The 19,848-nt window shown below is 36.9% G+C and overlaps 1 protein-coding gene across 6 annotated transcripts in view; it reads right to left on the bottom strand.

The window, feature by feature from the left end:
• Window positions 1-19,848, bottom strand: part of ENTHD1 (ENTH domain containing 1) — a 152,779-nt gene that overhangs the window by 128,567 nt on the left and 4,364 nt on the right. For 3 of the 6 annotated variants that reach the window (XM_054470093.1, XM_054470091.1, XM_054470090.2), the window contains exon 2: window positions 17,776-18,279. The exons of 1 other annotated variant lie outside the window; for it this stretch is intronic. In XM_054470093.1, coding sequence (XP_054326068.1) covers window positions 17,776-18,124 — 349 coding nt within the window. In that variant the 5' untranslated portion in view covers window positions 18,125-18,279. The remainder of the gene's footprint in view (window positions 1-17,775; window positions 18,280-19,848) is intronic. 2 more of the 6 variants (XM_054470094.1, XM_054470092.1) reach the window with 1 other exon arrangement.

The raw sequence follows: 19,848 nt of genomic DNA on the forward strand, positions 1-19,848 counted from the left end.
TTTATTTTATTAAAAAAAAAAAGGAAGAAAATGAACATGAGTGGTTGTGGGAAAAAATCTCCCACTCAAAATAGCCTAAACACTAAAATTCTAAAATACATATTTTTAAAATCTAATGCTAAGAAAGTCAGCCAATGAAATCAGCAATCTATTTAAGACCTCAAACTATAAGAATCCCAGAAGAAAACCTAGAAAACACCATTCTGGACATTGAACTTGGGAAATAATTTATGACTAAGTCCTCAAAAGCAACTGCAATAAAAACCAAAAATTGACCAGTGGCACCTAATTCAACTAACGAGCTTCTGCACAGCAAAAGAAACTATCAGTGTAAAGAGCCAGCCTATAGAATGGGAGAAAATATTCACAAACTATGCATCTGACAAAGGTCTGATATTCAGAATCTATAAGGAACTTAAACAATTAAACAAGCAAAAAACAAATAACCCAACTATAAAATGGGCAAAACATGCACAGATACTTCTCAAAAGACATACAAGTGACCAAAAAAACACACAGAAAAAATGCTCCACATCACTAACCATCAGAGAAATGCAAAGCAAAACCACAGTGAGATACCATCTCACACCAGTCAGAATGGCTATTATCAAAAAGCAAAAAAACAACAGATGCTGGTGAGGCTGTGGAGAAAAGGGGACACTTGTATACTACTGGTGGGAATGCAAATTCGTTCAACCATGGTAGAAAACAGTCTGGAGATTTCTCAAATAACTGAGAACTGGATTCAACCCAGCAATCCCATTACTAGGTATATATCCAAAAGAAAATAAATCATTCTGCCAAAAATACACATGCACTTGTATGTTCACTGCAGCACTATTCACAATAGCAAAGATGTGGAATCAATCTAGGTGCCCATCAATGGTGGATTGAATAAAGAAAGTGTGGTACATATGCCACGAAATACTATGCAGCCATAAAAAAGAATGAAATCATGTCCTTTGCAGCAACATGGATGCAGCTGGAGGCCATTATCCTAAGCAAATTCATGCAGGAACAGAAAACGAAATACTACATGTTCTCACTTATAAATGGGACAATGGGAGTTAAACTTTGGGTACCCATAGACATAAAGATGGCAACACCAGAAACAGGACTACTGGAAGTGGGAGGAGAGAAGGGAGGCAAGGGTTGAAAAATGCACTATTGAGTACTATGATTAGTACACAGGTGATGGGATCAATCATACCCCAAACCTCAGCATCACACAGTGCATCCAGGTAACAAACTTGCACATGTACCTCCTGAATCTAAAATAAAAGTTAAAATTGTAAAAAAAAAATCAGCAATCACAGTATAAATCCACACCAAATGAAATCAATGTTTCTATAGGATCTTCCATAGAATCTATATTCTATGATTTGAAAACCCTCTAACAAAGATTTTTAAATAAAGAGATTAATACATGATTCCTATTGACAGCAAGGAATATAAAAGTATAAAACAAAGGCAGATATGAAACAAGAACAGATGGATATGAAAAGAATTAATTAAAAATCCTAGAAATGAAAACTACAGCCATGGAGATTTTTTTTTAAAAACTCAACATCCAAGATAAAAACCAGACTAGAACAGCTGAAGATAGATTTGGTAATTGGAGAACAGTACTTTATTTATTTATTTATTTATTTATTTTTGAGACAGAGTCTCAATGTCTCAACCTGCCACCTAGGCTGAAGTGTAGTGGCACAATCTCAGCTCACTGCAAACTCTGCCTCCTGGGTTCAAGCAATTCTCATGCCTCAGCCTCCCGAGTGGCTGGGATTACAGGCAGACACCACCAGGCCTGGCTAATTTTTGTATGTTTAATATTTTTGCCATGTCGGCCAGGCTGGTCTCCAACTCCTGGCCTCAAGTGATCCACCTGCCTTGACCTCCCAAAGTGATGGGATTACAGGTATGAGCCATCGTGTCCGGCCAACAGGAGAACAGTACTAAGGAATTCTCCCAAAATACAGCACAGAGAGGCAACAAGATTAAAAAGATTAATTAAAAGTCATAAAGAACAGATTACAGGCCCTAATATTCGTCTAGAGGAAGTTTCAAAAGAAAATTAAGGTAATAGAAAAAAAACAATATTCAGAGACAAGAGTTGAGAATTTTACAGAAAAGACATAAATTTTCAGGTCAAAAATGATCTCCAAAGACCAAGTAAGATAAATAAAAATAAATCTATACCAGAAACGCTTCAGAAAAATAGAAGAATATTTAGGATAAAGAGAAAATATTAAACCTACAAATTCCTTCTTTGGGTTTATAATAGCATACTTGTCATTCAGTCGGCCCATCAGCCATTGTCAGCAAATGCTGATTTCCCACTTCCACCACAGAAAGAGAAGAAACTGAGATACAAATAAAGTATCCTCAGCCCTCCAAACCTAGTAAGGGAGGCCAACGTGTGAATCAATAATCATGGCAGTGTGACAGGGCTACAATGTATACGTGGACAAGGTGCTAGGCACAAGCAGAGGGTGACCACTTAACTCTACAGGACAGTAGAAAAGACCTCCTTTTCTACTGGCTCATATCTGTAATTCCAACACTTTCGGAGGCCGAGGTGGGAGGATCACTTGAGGCCAGGAGTTTGAGACCAGCCTGGGCAACATACAGAGATCCCTTCTCTACATTAAAAAGAAAGAAAGAAAAAGAAAATTAGCTAGTCATGGTGGCAAACACTTGTAGTCCCCACTACTCAGGAGAAAACTTGAGCCCAGGAGTTGGAAGCTGCAGTGAGCTGTGATCACACCATTACACTCTAACCGGGGCAATGGAGTGAGATCCCATCTTCTAAAATAAATAAATAAATAAATAAATAAATAAATATGGACCTTCCTAGTGAGTATCTGAATGGAGCTTTATTTGAACATGAATATCTGTTCTAGGAAATGAAAATAATAAAAGTTAAAATCTATCAAGAGCTGATAGTAGTAACTAATATCGATGGGTAACTTACTATGTGATTAACTCTCAGACATATCTCCAATCCTCACAACCACCCTCAGAGTTAAGTCCATTTTACCAAAGAGAAAAGTAAGGTTTAGGGTGATGAAGTAACTTTCCTGAAGTCATAAAGCTAATAAACTAGAAAGTGGAGGTTGGCTTTAATTTCTTTGACTGACCTTAGCATATACTTACCAGCGATTTCATTTGATGAGAACCTTAAGAGAGAATAGTTCTGTTGACACAGCACTGAAAGGGCTAAACTGGTTGCTTTCCCTTTTTTGTTTACTGTGCTTTGTCGTCCATGTGAGTACAATAAATAAAGAGCTCCGTGGGAAGACTAGCCAGCTGGGTAAAGGTCACATTTAAGCTTAAAAGAATTCATGCTTTGCTTCTTGCTATCATGATTACCAACAGGATTACATTTGTTGAAAAGGAACACAAGGCTAAATATTCAACTATTTTAAATAAAAGTTTTTGGTTTAAACTCACAATGATACAACTTCTAACAACAAGGCTTATGATGACCTAAAGCCTGTAACATATGTTTGTTAAAGGAAACTATTTGTTCATCAAAAATATTTGTTACAGGAAATTACATTTGCTCACTTAAGCTATAAATGAACTCAGAAGCCTGTGTTAATTAACCCACCAACAATGAGTGCATTGAAATTGCATTAATTTATTAATCTAATCCACCATCATATATTAGGTGGGTTCTCTGATTAGAGAATTCTGACTCTCGATGTCTGACACTAGTCTGAAAATTAAATCTGATCCACTTTTAAGCTAGATTGTTTACTACACTGCTTGGCCCCTGTATCATACTACTAGGAACTGCCTCAAACACCCCAAATCCATCCCTTCTGTAAGTGTATTAATGCCCCCAAATTTTAGTTATTTGGCTTTATAGCCTTGACATGGCTAATCAACATCTAGAGCAATTTAAAAAATATTTTCTGTCTTATTTTTCTTGAATGTATTTTTTCCAGGTATCTTGGCTTTATTCAATTCATTGTAATAGCCTTGAAAAGGAAGACCTCAGACATTGCTTTTTCCTTCTATTCCTAGGGTTCCCGCTTTGTCTAAACCTTTTTCAAGGGCCAAATACTTGATGTTTTCTCTCTTTCTATGAGAATCTAAACTCAAAAAACAACCTTCCTCCACTGCCCAACAAAACCTAGTGTAAATATAAATAAATGTATTATGTCTTCCAGAGTATTTGCCTTTCATATTTTAATTTATATCTCATCTATAGCTTAAAGGCTTAGTTCTTAGTCCAAGATATTCAAAATCTGGTGAGCAAATAGGTGGGCAACTGGTATGAGCACATCCCTGAGTGTTGGAGGATACAATGGGAGATGCAGCCTATACAGAAATCAGCCATTAGTATAAATATGAAGCACCTCATTCCTAAATTAGGTGACTAAAAATGAAAATGAAAAGCTACAATGGCAGGAATGTCACCAATGAATGCTACTTCTAGTAAAATCACTTTTTTTTTTTTTTTTTTAGAGACAGGGTAGAGTGCAGTGGCACAATCATAGTTCACTACAACCTCAAACTCTTGGGCTCAAGCTATCTTCCCACCTCAGTCCCCCTATTAGCCATGCCTAGCTAATTTTCTTTTCTTTCTTTTTCTTTTTTTTTAATGTAGAGACAGGGTCTCACTATGTTGCCCAGGCTGGTCTTGAACTCCTGACCTCAGGAAATCCTCCCACAGTGCTGGGATTACAGGAGTGAGCCACCACACTCAGCCTAACATAACTTTTAATAACAACATTGAAATCTGTCTCTTTAAAATGTGGCCCTCTTTTTAAAACTATACCTTTAATTTAAATGTATGTGTGTATGTGTATATGAAATAGTTTATTTAAATAAAATTAATTGCAGTTTCATGACTTAGCTAATTGAGAATTTAAAAAACACACAAATCTATAATCCACACAATTCCTAGAATCTGAATTGGTTTTAAAAGAATAGTGTAATTTGTGTAAATAATTTGATGATATTTTAAAACTTTCATATTTGATTAGATATTTTTCAGATAATTTTAATTAAGTTCACTCTAGTATTTCAGTGAAACCCCATTAGGATATTTTTAAGACTCAACTAGGAGAGGCTGTTTAGTATACTAATAGCATATGACTAAATATCAGGATATATTATTTAGATGAGTTCTAATTGTGTTCAGCCATAAATTGGATATGTAACCTTACCTAAATAACTTAATATCTCTGAGCTTTGCCTCCAAGTCTCTGTAAGAGAGAAAATACCTGCTCTTCATTTTTCATAAGATGCTTTAAGGAGATCAAACAAGATCATACATATGGAAATACTCTATTATTAAAATCTAATAATTCTCAAGCAATTGGATACCATACAGATAAGAATGAACTCTATCTCTATCTCACAATATACACAAAAGCTAATTCTAGATGGATCACAGGCCTAGTTAAAACTATAAATATCTGGAAGAAAACATAGAACACACTCCTTGGGATAGGCAAGTTTCTCTGACAAGGTAAAAAAGGCATTAACCATATGTATTAGTCCACTTTCACACTGCTGATAAAGACATACCAAAGACTCAGCAATTTACAAAAGAAAGAGGTTTAATGGACTTACAGTTCCACATGGCTAGGGAGGCCTCACAATCATGGCAGAAGGCAAGGAAGAGCAAATCACATCTTATGTGGATGGTGGCAGGCAAAGAGAGAGAGCTTGTGCAGGGAAACTCCCCCTTATAAAACCACCAGATCTTATGAGACTTATTCACTATCATGAGAACAGCACAGAAAAGACCTGCCCCCATGATTCAATTCCTCCCACAGAGTCCCTCCCACAAGATGTGAGAATTCAAGATGAGATATGGGTAGGGACACAGCTAAACTATATCACCATAAAAGAAAACCATAGATTGAACTTCATGAAAATTACCAACTTAAAACTTTTTTTACCCCATGTTCTCCTACAAGTAGATCTTGAGAGCTTGTTTGGAGGTCCTAAAAAGGGAGTGCAGCTACTCCTATACCCTTGACCAAAGAAAAATCCTCTTCTATCAGCAAAGATCATCCTCTTTGACCAAGAATCCAACTTCAGGAGAGACACACATACAGCGGTGAGGAAGGAAAAGGACTCCTGCCTAGCCAGCCAGATTGCCCTCACATCCAAAATGACAAACTTCTACTCATCATAGGACAACATTAGAAATGGAAAAGACAAGCTACAGAATTTTTGTAGCTTGTAGGATGGCAGAAAATATCTATAATATGTCTATCTGATATATTATAGATATGTCTATCTGACATATCCAAAATATGTAAAAATTCCTAGAAATCAATAATAAAAAGATAAAATGTTAAAAATAGGCAAAATATTTGAGCAGGCAATACTTGAACAGGCAAAAGATGTCCTTGTGAGCAAAAATCATATGAAAAGGCACTTAACAACTTTTCAGGGAAGTGCAAATTACAACCAAATTGAAACAACATTATACTCCCATCAAAATGGCTAAATTGAAAATAATAACATTCCTAAGTGTTGATAAGGATATGAACAACAAATTCTCATATATTAGTAGTGAAATCACTTAAGAAAACTTTAGTTTCTAGTCATATTTAATGGTTTCTACAACCCAGAAATTCCACTCTTCAGGATATACCAAAGAGAACCGAATGCATATCGCACAGGAATGTTCATGAGTTTTATTCACAATAACTCAAAGCTATAAGCATCCCAAATATTATCCATCAGCAAAAGATGGATAAACTGTGGTATGCACATACAATGGAATACAACTCAGCAATAAAAACAAATGATATTCTGATATACACAACAATATGGATGATTCTCAGAAACATTATGTTGAGAGAAGCCAGAAACTGAAGAACACATATGGTATGCTTCCATTTATATAAATTTTAAGAACAAATGCAACAAATCTATACAGTTAAAGAAATTCAAAAAGTAGTTGCCTCCGGAGAGGAGGGAAAGCAGGGATGAAGGAACTAGATGAGGTGATTAAAATGTTCTTTATTGTGCTATGGGTGATGGTTCCACTCATCAAAATTCATCCAACTGTACACTTAAGATTTAAGTATGTCATAATATGTAAATTATATTTCAATAAAGTAGTTAGCATAAAACTATTTTAAAAAGTAATTTGTAGTGAAGAAAGGGAAATTTTTGTATTAGTCAACTCTGACATTTCTATTTTTTATCTTTCTAAAAAAAGTCAATTGCTGTAAATTTGCTAAAGGCATAAAAATATCAAGGTATTAATCATTCATTCATCAAATATGTATTGAGTGATCCTACCCCAAGGCAAGGTACTAAGTGCTAGGAACACTGTTCTTGCCCTTGAAAAATTCAGAGTTTTGCAAGGGATAAAGATGTGTACATAAATGGACTGTGACAGAGGCGTACAGACATTGTAGGCATAAAAGAGAGAATGTTAGACTACCTGAGAATGTTAACGAGATTCAGGACGATCACTTGGGAACCTTGAATCACCTGTGGTAACTATGGTGCCCACTCTTGTGAGGTTGAGTCTAAATTGTAATGGGTCTTAACCTAAGATAAAAGAGACTGACCCAGCCTTGCCAACTGTTTCTAGCTGTTTACCCAAGACCTTCAAATTAGTGAAGGATTTTTAAAGCCACAAGAGCCACAATAAAGAGTACATGGTGCATGCTTCTTGTACCATCCTTGACCTAAATAACTTAGAAACGGATAAAAAAAGGATAAACCTGACTTCTGATCCAAAATGTAAAAAGTTGGAGTCGCCACTCCATCCTAACAAGTAAAAAACTGAACATACAGAAAAATCAACAACTCTTCTTGGATCCATCAGAGAGGTGTAGTCACAGGGCAAACCACTGAGCCCCACATTGAGACTGACAGGCAAATACAGTACAGAGAATCATGGCTTGCTGGAGCAGAAACCTCCAAGGAAACAAGTGCTGAGGTCGGGAAGCCTGAACTATAACTGAGAGATAAAAACTCCAGGGGAAGTCTTCAGGGCCTCCCCCACTTTTGTTTTACCTCAAGGAGCTCGACGAAGTTCTCGCAGTAAATACTGGAGAAAAATCCCCTAGTGCTTCTAGCAGGGGGAGGAAAAAAATGAACCATTCAGAATTTTCCAGAGCATTCTGTTCTTAACAAGTTCTGCCCTTAGGAGAAGCTAGCTAACCAAAGCCTAACCTGATGGGGTATTAACAGAGCCTAACTGATCTGGAAGATCAGTAAGCCTAACTTACTGCCACATCACTAAAGGCTTATTTACCTGAGAACTTCTTACTGTACCTCATGCCCAGCTATCAAGAAAAAATTATAAGACATACTAAAAGGCAAAAATCGCAGTTTGAGGAGACAGAACAAGTAACAAAACCAGGTACAGATAGGGCCGAGATATTAGAATTATTAGACTAGGAATTTAAAATAACTATGATTAAGGTGTAAGGGCTCTAATGGATAAGTGGACAGCATGCAGCACAGATGGGCAATGTAAGCACAGAGATAGAAATTCTAAGAAGGAATCAAAAAGAAATGCTAGCGATAAAAAATATTGTTAACAGAAATGACGAATGCCTTTGGCAGGCTTTCTGGGAGACTGAACACAGCTGAGGAAAGAATCTTTGAGCTGGAGGACATCTCAATAGAAACCACTAAAACTGAAAAGCAAAGACAAAAACTGAATGACAACAACAATAACAAGAACAGAATATCCAAGAACTATGGAACAACTATAAAAGGTGTAACATATGTGTAATGGAAATTAACAAAGAAGAGAGACACAGGAACAGGAGAAATATTTGAAACAGTCACTGATAATTTCCCCAAATTAATGTTATACACTAACCACACATCAAGGAAGCTCAGAGAACATTAAGCAGGATAAATGGAAATATTTTTTTCAAAAAAAAAATACTCCTGAAAGAAACTAGAGGAAAAAAACACCTTACGTATAGAGGAACAAAGATAAGAATTACATTCAACTTCTCAGAAACCAAAACTAAGAAAGCGAAGGAGAAATAAAGACTTTTTAGCCAAACAAAAATTGAGGGAATTTGTTGCCGGTAACCTACCTTGCAAAAAATATTCAAAGAAATTCTTTAGAGAAACGGAAAATGATAAAGTTCAGAAACTCAGATCTGCATAAAGAAATGAACTGCATCAGAAAAGGAATAAGTGAAAATAAAAACTTTCTTATTATTTATTAACAAAATAATAGCAACAATGTATTTGATTATACATGCTTACACATATGCTTATGTATAAGCAAAATAAGTAACAGCAATGATACAAGGGACAGGAAGAAGAAATCAGAATTATTTTATTATTATAAGGTACTAGCACTACCCATGAGGCAATATAGTGTTATTCATTAAAATTAAAATTTCTAATCTGCAAAAGACACGGTCAAGAAAATGAAAATATGAGCCACAGACTGGGAGAAAATATTTGCAAAAAAAATGAGACGAAGGAGTGTTATCTGAAATATACACAGAATTCTTAAAACTCAACAATAAAAACAAACAACCTGACTTAAGAATGGGCCTAAAATCTTAACAGACACCTCATTAAAGAAGATATACAGGCCGGGCACAGTGGTTCACTCCTGTAATCCCAGCACTTTGGGAGGCTGAGGCAGGCGGATCACGAGGTCAGGAGATCGAGACCATCCTGGCTAACACGGTGAAACCCCATCTCTACTAAAAAATACAAAAAAATTAGCTGGGCATGGTGGCGGTTACCTGTAGTCCCAGCTACTTGGGAGGCTGAGGCAGGAGAATGGCGTGAACCCAGGAGGCGGAGCTTGTGGTGAGCCAAGATCGCACCACTGCACTCCAGCCTGGGCGACAGAGCGAGACTCCGTCTCAAAAAAAAAAAAAAAAAAAAAAAAAAAAAGATATACAGATGGCAAGTAAGCATATGAAAGATCCTCCACATCATACGTCATCAGGGACATGCACACTAAAATAACAATAAGAGATACTACATACATACCTATTAGGATGACCAAAATCCAGAACACTGACAACACCAAATGCTGGTAAAGATGTAGAGCATCAGGAACTCTCATTATTGCTGGTGGGAATGCAAAATGGGGCTGCCACTTTAAAAGACAGTTTGGCAGTTTCTTATAAAACTAAACACTCTTGCCATACAATTGAGTACCTCATGCTCCTTGGTGTTTACTCCAAGGAGTTGAAAATTATTGTCCACATAAAAAACTTCACACAGTTGTTTATTTGTAATTGCCAAAACTTGGAAGCAATCAAGGTAACGTTCAGTAGGTGAATGGATAAATTTACTGTGATTCATCCCGACAATTGGCTACTATTAAGTGCTAAAAGGAAATGAGGCTGGGCGCAATGGCTCATGCATATAATTCCAACACTTTGGGAAGCAAAGGCAGGAAGATTGCTTGAGGCCACAAATTCAAGACCAGCCTGGGCAATGTGGTGAGACTCTGTCTCTACAAAAAATTTTAAAATGAGCTGGGCATGGTAGTGTGCACCTACAGTCCCAGCTACTCTGGAAGCTGATTCTCCTCTGAGAGGGTCGCTTAAGCCCAGGAGTTCAAGGCTTCAGTGACCTCTGATAATGCCACTGCACTCCAGCCCAGTGACAGAAGCCTACTTGAAAAGGTTACATGTTAAATGATTCCAACTAAATGACATTTTGGAAAAGGAAAAATTATGGAGACAGTAAAAAGATCAATGCTTGCAGGGGCTGAAGGAGGGAGGAAAAAATAGGCACAGCACAGAAACATTTAGGGCAGTGAAACGACTCTGTGTGATATTATAATGATGAATACATGTCATTGTACATTTGTCCAAACCTATAAAATGTACAACACCAAGAGTGCACCTTAAAGTAAGCTATGGACTTTGGGTAAAAATGATACGTAACTGTACGTTCATCGATTGTAACAAATGTACCACTTTGGTTGGGGATGTTTATAATGGGAGAGGCTACGCATGTACAGGGGAAGAGGGTATTTGGGAACACTCAGTATTTTCCTCTCAGTTTTGCTGTGAATCTGAAACTGCTCTAAAAAACAAGTTTATTTTTAAAAAACTTTTAAATAAAAAGGATAAATTTCTGCATTCTTGTCCCAGAATAGTTATCAGAATTAGCTCAGTCTCAGTCCCTTCCATCCTGCTATATGTAACTGGTTAAATGTTTGGTCAAAGCTGGAAACATGACACATGCTGACAGGATGGAGTAAAGGAGTGAACAGAATGATCAGGATGAGGATCATATCCTTAATTCCTTCATTCAACAATATACTGTAGTTGTTGAGAACATGTATTCTGGAGCCAAAATGCTTAGATTGCAATCTTGACTCTGCTAACTAGCTGTGTGGAGAGTTATTCAACCTCTTTGCACTTTGGTTTCCCATCAGCAAAAATGAGCCAACAACATTTCCCATCTCAAAGGGTTGTTGTGAAGATTAAATGAATTCATACATGCCAATTGTTGAGAATACCACTTGTTACAAAGTGCAGTAAACATGCTTGCTAATAAAAGAGCCCAAAAGTTAGCAAATATAGAACACATTTATTTTTAAACACTACGTTAGTTACATTTTCAAACAATATGCTCAATATGTCCTTCTGTAGCCTAGACACTGTTTCCTGTGAAGTACCTCTAACTTTAAAGCAATGTATCCAACTGGTGACTCTTAAAACTACAATAAGTACAATATAGAATATCACCAAAGTCTGGAAACACAGGGAAAATCATGGATTTATTTTTTCAGATTAACAATTAGACTCACTGCTTAAATTCAGAGATCCATCATCTGAAAAGCTGTCTAGAGATTAAGGAAAAATGCGTTGAGAAATTATTTGAAAAAGTAACTTACTATTCTCCGATGTTTCCCAATTTCTCTGATTTGTTTTCCCAATGTTTTTCCTACTAGTATAACTATTATTAATTACTGAGCATGTGCCATGTGACAGGCACTGCTGAAGATACTGGAGATGGGGCATGGACAAAGCGGACATAAAACGCAAAATGTCCCTGCTGTCGTGAAATTTACACTTTAGTAGGGATAGACAATAAACACATCCTAAAATAGAATATACAGTATGTCAGATGAGAAGCGCTATGGGGAAAAACGAAACAGAAGGTGGCCAGGGCATGTCAGTGCAACAAGGAGGCCAGGCTGCTTTTTTATAACTAGGGTAGACCTAGAAGGCCTCTAATAAGACTTTCTGAGAAGAGATCCAAAGGAGGTGGAGAAGCCATGCAGGTTTCTGGAAAACAGCATTCCAGGCAAAGGGAACAGCAAGTGTAAAGACCAAATAAGAGAGCCAAGAAAGCCTTTTTTTCTATAGTATCTTCTTTTGTCTTCATCTCTCTTGATAACCTGTTAACTAGGGCAGGCTCCAGATATAGATTACTTGGACCAAATAATTTCTCTTTCATTCATTTCTCAGTACAGACTTGACACTGCCCTCTTTCTTCTCTGAGTCAACACAATCATTTTTATCTAGCAGTTTTTCTTTCTTCTTTTTTTCTATGACTTCCATTTGATAAAAATTTACTGTCTACTCTGTGCAGGCCTGATGGTGAAAGGATGATTAACATATGGTACGTGCCCTCGCAATCTAGTTAAAATGAGACATATAAAATCAATAAAATATGCCATAAAAAGCACTGCTTTGATATTATGAATAAAGTACTACAGCAATTAATTCTGCCCAATGAGGGAAAGAGTAGTTGGGGATAGAGGGAAAAAGGATTCTGAGCTAGGATTTGGAGACTAAGTAGGAGTTCAAAACATGGACAGCGATAAAAGAATATTCCAAGGGGAAAGACAAATCTTAAGTATAAGCACAGAAATGTGTAAGCATACAATATATTAGGAATGACTGTTAATGCAATGTGCTACATTGAAGACTAGGGAAATAAGAGCAGAAAAGTAGATTGCAAACATGTTAAGGGGCCTGACTTTATCCTGAGAGCCACTGGTTTGCAAACTATTTTGACTGTACACCTCAGCAGTAACAAATTGTTGTGCATGCATATATCCTCAATAAATGCACATTTATTTAAGTATGAGTGAAATTATGCCAAGAGCTACTCTTCTAGTGTATCACATTCATTAGAAAATACACAAAGAGGACTGGGCGCGGTGGCTCACACCTGTAATCCCAGCACTTTGGGAGGCTGAGGCAGGTGAATCACTAGGTCAGGAGTTCAAGACCAGCCTGCCCAAGATGGTGAAACCCTGTCTCTACTAAAAATACAAAAATTAGCAGGGCATGGTGGCAGGTGCCTGTAGTCCCAGCTACTTGGGAGGCTGAGGCAGGAGAATCACTTGAACCTGGGGGGGCAGAGGTTGCCAGTGAGCCTAGATAGTGCCACTGCACTCCAGCCTCGGTGACAGAGTCAGACTTCATCTCAAAAAAGAAAAAAAGGGAAAGAAAAAAAAAAAAGAAAAGAAAAAGAGAAATATGTAAAAGGTAATATTTTCCCCTAATAGAATCTTTTTCATTAATTTTTATTAGTGAATAATGTGTACAATGTTATCAATCAATTGCTAATGTACCTTCCATAATCAACACATGAATGCACTATGCTTCTGTTGACATTTCAGTTCTAACTTGTATTTTTCTTGCTGTCTTGGTGGTAATAAATCATCAAGAGTATTCATAAAGTCTAGCATAGAGTACTTGTACTTACTTTTTTGGTGCTAAGATTAACTGTTGGGAAATCTGAAAGATCTTTATGATAGTCAATTTAAACACATTCATGTATACCTTATCTTATACATATAAAAGGTAAAATGCATAAAAAGACAACTTTATTTCATGATAAAAATACTCAACAACTAGGAATAGAAGAGCACTTCCTCACCCTGATAAAGAACATCTATGAAAAAACCCATAGCTAACATCATACTTGATGACAGGAAGCTTTCCTCCAAAGAGCAGGAACAAGACAGGATATCTGCTCTCAACACTTCTTTCTAGCCAAGGAATCTAGATTGGAGAGGAAGAAGTGAAACTATTTGTATATGACAGGATCTAGTATATAGATTAATATACAAAAATCAGTTAATCAGGTGTATTTTTATACACTAGCCATGAACAATCTGAAAATGAAATTAAGAAGATAATTCCAGCCCGTAGTCCCAGCTACTCGGGAGGCTGAGGCAGGAGAATGGTGTGAACCTGCGAGGCGGAGCTTGCAGTGGCCGAGATCGTGCCACTGCACTCCAGCCTGGATGACAAAGCAAGGCTCCGTCTCAAAAAAAAAAAAAAAAAAAAAGACAATTCCATTTACTAGAGCTTCAAAAAGAATAAAATGCTTAGAAATAACTTTCAGAAATACGAGAACTTCTGAAATTAATTGGAAAATAATTTTTAAAATGAAAAAAACAAGAAATGCAAGACTTGCATGCTGAAAACTACACAGCACTGTTGAAAGAAATGAAAAAAGATCTAAATAAAAAGAAAGACATCCTGTGTACAAAGATTGGAGAAATTAGTATTGTTAAAATGACAATATACCCCAAATTGATCTACAGATTCAATATAAGCCCATCAAAATTCTAGCCAAATTCTAGCCATCTTCTTTTTTTTTTCCTGAGACAGGGTCTCACTCTGTTGCCCAGGCTGGTGCAGTGGTGTGATCTTGGCTCATTGCAATCATCACCTCCTAGGTTCAAGCAATTCTCATGCCTCAGCCTCCCAGGTAGCTGGGATTACAAGTGCACGCCACCATACCTGGCTAATTTTTGGCATTTTTAGTAAAGATGGGGTTTTACCATGTTGGCCAGGCTGGTCTTGACCTCTTGGCCTCAAGTGATCTGCCTGCCTCCACCTCCCAAAGTGCTGGGATTATAGGCATGAGTCACCGCGCCTGGCCCTAGCCATCTTTTTAACAAAATTCATAAGCTGGTGCTAAACTTCAAATGAAAATGTAAGAGACTCAGAATAGAAAAAAAAAAAAAAAGCTTATAAAAGAACAATGTTGGAGAACTCACACTCCTTAATTTCAAAACTTACTACAAAGCTACTGTAATCAAAACAGTACGGTACTAGCATAAGGCCTGACATATAGATCAGTGAAACAACTGGGAGTACAGAAATAAGCTCATACATCTTATTTGGTAGATTGATTTTTGCAAGAATGCTAATATAACTCAACAGGGTAAAAATTGTCTTTTCGATAAATGGTAGCAGGACATCTTCATGAAAAAGAATGAAGTTAAACTTCACAGCACATACACAAATTAATTCAAAAAGGACCCGGGATCTGAATGTACAAGCTAAAACTATAAATCTCTTAGAAAAGATAGGTATAAATCTTCATGATCTTGGATTGGACAATGGAGCCCATAGTTTCTTATATATGACACCTAAAGCACAAGTAACCAAGGGAAAAAATAGATACATTGCATTTCAAAATTTAAAAATTTTGTGCATCAAAAGACAATTCCAACAAAATTAAAGGAACCTACAGAATTGGAGAAGATACTTGCATATCACCTCTCTGATAAGGGTCTTGTATCCAGAATATATAAAGAACTTTTAATACTCAAACAGTTGTTTTAAAAAGTTAATAATGGGCAAAGGATTTGAATAGATGTTACACCAAAGAAGACATACAAATTGCCAACAACGACATGAAAAGATGTTCAACATCATTAGTCTTTAGGGAAATGTAAATCAAAACCACAATGAGATTCCAATTCACAACCAGTAGGATAGCTATAATCAACAACAACAAAAAAGGATAATAACAAGTGTCGGCAAAAATACAGAAAAACTGGGACATTTTTAAACTGCCAGTGGAGATGTAAAATGGTACAGCCACTATGGAAAAATTTAGCAGCTCCTCAAAAAGCTAAACACTGAATTATCGTATGATCCAACAATTCCACTCCTAAGTATACACCCAAATAAACTGAAAGCCAGAACTTGATACTTACACTCCCATGTTCAGTGCAATAGCTAAAAGAAACAACCCAAGAGTCCATCAACAGATGAGTAAATTTTTTAAAATGCGTAATGTACGTACAATAGAATATTATTCAGACATAAAAGGAATAAAGTTCTGATACATCCTACAACATGACAATGCTGAGGACATTATGGTAAATGAAATAAGCCAGATACAAAAGAACAAATACTGTATGATTCCACTTATATGAGATACCTAGAACAGAAAAATTTAGAGACAGATAGGGCCTTGGTGGAACAGGAATGGGGAGCTATTGCTTAATGCTTACGGGGTTTCCGTTTGGGGTGAGGAAAGAGTTTTACAAATAGTGGTGATGGCCGCACAACACTGTGAATGTGATTAATGCAACTGAACTGTACACTTACAAAGGCAAATTTTATGTTATAGTTACAATTTTAAAAAATTATACTGTAATACACCGAAATCCATATAACTGTACACCTTAAATGGGTGAATCGTATGGTATGTGAATTATATCTCAATAAAGTTTTTTTTTAAAAAAAGGGAAGAAAAACATAAACTCTTAAGCTATGAAAGGACATGGAGGAATCTTAAATGTATATTGCCAAGTGAAAGAAACCAGTCTGAAAAAGCTACATACTTTAAGATTCCAACTATATGACATCCGAAAAGACAAAACTATAGAGATGATAAAAAGACCAGTGGTTGCCAGGGATTCAAGAGGAGAGGAAAAGGATGAATAGGTGGAACACAGGACATATCTACTCTGTATGATAGTGGAATGGTGGACACATGACACCATGCATTTTTCAAAACCCACAGAACTGTAGAACACAAAGAGTGAATCCTAATGTAAGATATGAACTTTCATTAACAATAATATATCACTATTTGTTTATAAACTGTAACAAATGGACCACACTAATGCAAGATGTTATTAAGAGAAATTATGTCCGAGTGGGAAAGGGTATGTGGGAACTCTGCGTAACTTTCTGCATAATTTTTCTGTAAACCTAAAACTGCCCTTAAAAAAGGCCTATTTTTAAAATGCATGCTTCCCAGAGAGAATGCTCTGAATTTTATCCTCTTCTCATGATTCATAAGACTATTCACTTTAAACACAAATTATAATTTTACAGTAGCTGGAGAGGAAGCGCTGAGCCTTTTGCCACTGTAGAATATCAGGCACTACTGAATCATCTCAGGATCCTATCCTTTCCCTACTGCACCTCCTCTTCCGCCCCCAGAAGAATTATTTTATGATCTAAATTTTTGTATTCATGTAACTGCTTCCATCTAGATAGTCTTTGAAGATTCCAGCCTGTGGAAATATTTCCTTAATTTATGACTAAATTCCAGTTTAATTATAATTATAAATTACAGTGACATTATTACACCAAATTGCCATGCCTCCTGTTTTATTCACTTTATTCATTTTCTATGAGGTATCATTTTATCAGAAACCTAAGTGTGTTCGCTTTTTTTTCCTTTTGAAAAAAGTATTGTTCTCTAAGGCACTGAAAACTCAATACAGAGGATTAAATTGGAAACTATAACTGTCCTAGAGGAAAGACAGCTAGTACATTTAGGTACAACTCTTCCCCACCTCCTGGTATAAAATGATCCCCCAAAACTCCTAATCTTTATTGGCACATGCTATAAACTTTTTTAAAAAACTTTAGAGATCGGGGTCTCGCTATGTTGTCCAGGCCAGAGTACAGTGGCTATTCACAGGTGCAATCTTTCCTCACTACAGCATCAAACGCCTGGGCTCATGCGATCCTCCCACCTCAGCCTCCCACACACCAGGATAACAGGTGCACACCACCACACCCAGCTTATATAAACTTCTTTAACCATTACCTTGGTCTTTTCCAGCTTCATCTATGTGCTGAAAATCTTTTAGTGTTTGAAGGTTACAGAACCCCTCTCTGCAATGCTGAATAACTTTCTTCGATCCATTCTTGATGAGATAATCCATTAGGGTAAGGGATTTATACACGTGGCGCCAGTTCTTCCCATGGTCACTGAGTCTGTGCCATAGCATATTCATAATCTCTGAGAGAGAAATTGTGTTGAAAGTCAAGTCACTGATATCTAACATCAGAGAACTAGAGGGACCCCAAGGGTCGTTAGAAGTTGCTTCCCTGACTTTTATTTCAGCATCTGAGTAATTTTTCACAAAGTTTTTCACTTGTCTCCTGAACGCCATAAGTAATACAAGTTCCAAGGTGAGATGGAGGATGAAAGCAATGGAATAACAGTTTATGTCACTGGTTTATAAAACTCATGACAGGTAATTGGTCACCAGTTCTGCTGCTCCCAAATACAAATAATTAATCTCTATGTTCATAAAGTATCAATTTCCTGCAAGGAAAACACAAAAAATTTACATTAAACTTTTTTTAAGTCTATAGAAGACCAAATCAATCTGAAAATCTAGGTTTTGTTTCTAAATCAGCCCCTCACTTACAGCAGCCAGAATTTAGGGTACCATATAACTGTTCCTAGGACAAGTATGGGAAAATCCCTCATGAGAAATTGGCCTATATTATTTAAAGAAATACAGGTTGTCTTTCTAGTCATAAAAGTTCCCGGAGAAAATATCATTCAACCTCTTTGGCCAGAAATATAATGGCTATAAAGCATTACATGGATAGCAGACAAGCAACATTTTAAAAAACAGAACTTGCACTCTGACATCTCTTTCTTTCTTTTTTTTCCAAAGACAGGATATCGCCCTGCTTCCCAGGCTGAAGTACAGTGGTGCAATCATAGCTCACTGCAGCCTCGAACTCCTAGGTTCATGCAATTCTCCTGCCTCAGCCTCCCAAGCAGCTGGAACTACAGGTGTGTGCCACCATGCCTGGCTATTTTTTTTTTTTTTTTTTTTTGAGATGGAGTCTCCCTCTGTTGCCCAGACTGGAGTGCAGTGGCGCGATCTTGGCTCACTGCAACCTCTGCCACCCAGGTTCAAGCGATTCTCCTGCTTCAGCCTCCTGAGTAGCTGGGATTAAGATGCACGCCACCACACCTGGCTAATTTTTGTATTTTTAGTAGAGACGGGGTTTCACCATGTTGGCCAGGCTGGTCTCAAATTCCTGACCTTGTGATCCTTCCACCTCAGCCTCCCAAAGTGCTGGGATTACAGCCGTGAGCCACTGCGTCCAGCCTGCCTGGCTAATTTTTAAATATTTTGTAGAGATGGGGGTCTCAATATGTTGCACAAGCTGTTAAAAATTCTTGGCCTCAAGTGATCCTCCTATTTCAGCCTCCTGAAGTGCTAGGATTTCAGGCATCTCTTTATATTGTCACGTATAAAAATATTATATTCTGAGAGTAATTAAAATGGGGGTAAAATTGAGTCTTAGAATCACCCACTGACCCTATGACTGTATTCTTTTTAGAACTACAAGTCCTGAGAATCAGATCTAAATATAGTCTGCTTTCTTGCTAAACCTAAAAGAAAGGAGGATCAACTATGAAGACAAACAGCTGTACATCAGTGGACTCCACATCTAATTCATGGTACCTTAAAACCAGTATTTTAGTCCAGATAAGCCTGGTAAATTAGAGGAAAAGGTTAAATTACTTTATTTGTTCACCTTTGGAAAAAGAAGAATGAGTTTAGGATTAAACAGTGTCAATAGTAAGACTCAAATAATGCAAGAATTTCTCTAAATCCTGCAGTGATCAGCCTGCGTCTATCAGATCTCAAAACAAGGACACACAGAGAGGCCCATATACTAAAACTTAAAAGGGAAATGCAGCCCCCAAACTTTACACAATGCTTGTGAATGATCAATTCAGTTTATAGGAAACCATTCCCTTTCTCTTTTTCATTATTTTGTGTTAATGAGGGTCAGTTAGTTTGCAATTTCTCTAGTGATTCACCACTGTCTTAGTGTACCAAATTGATTTCAAGCCCTGACGAAC

This window comes from Pongo pygmaeus, chromosome 23 (genome assembly GCF_028885625.2).
Source record: "Pongo pygmaeus isolate AG05252 chromosome 23, NHGRI_mPonPyg2-v2.0_pri, whole genome shotgun sequence".
NCBI lineage: Eukaryota > Metazoa > Chordata > Mammalia > Primates > Hominidae > Pongo > Pongo pygmaeus.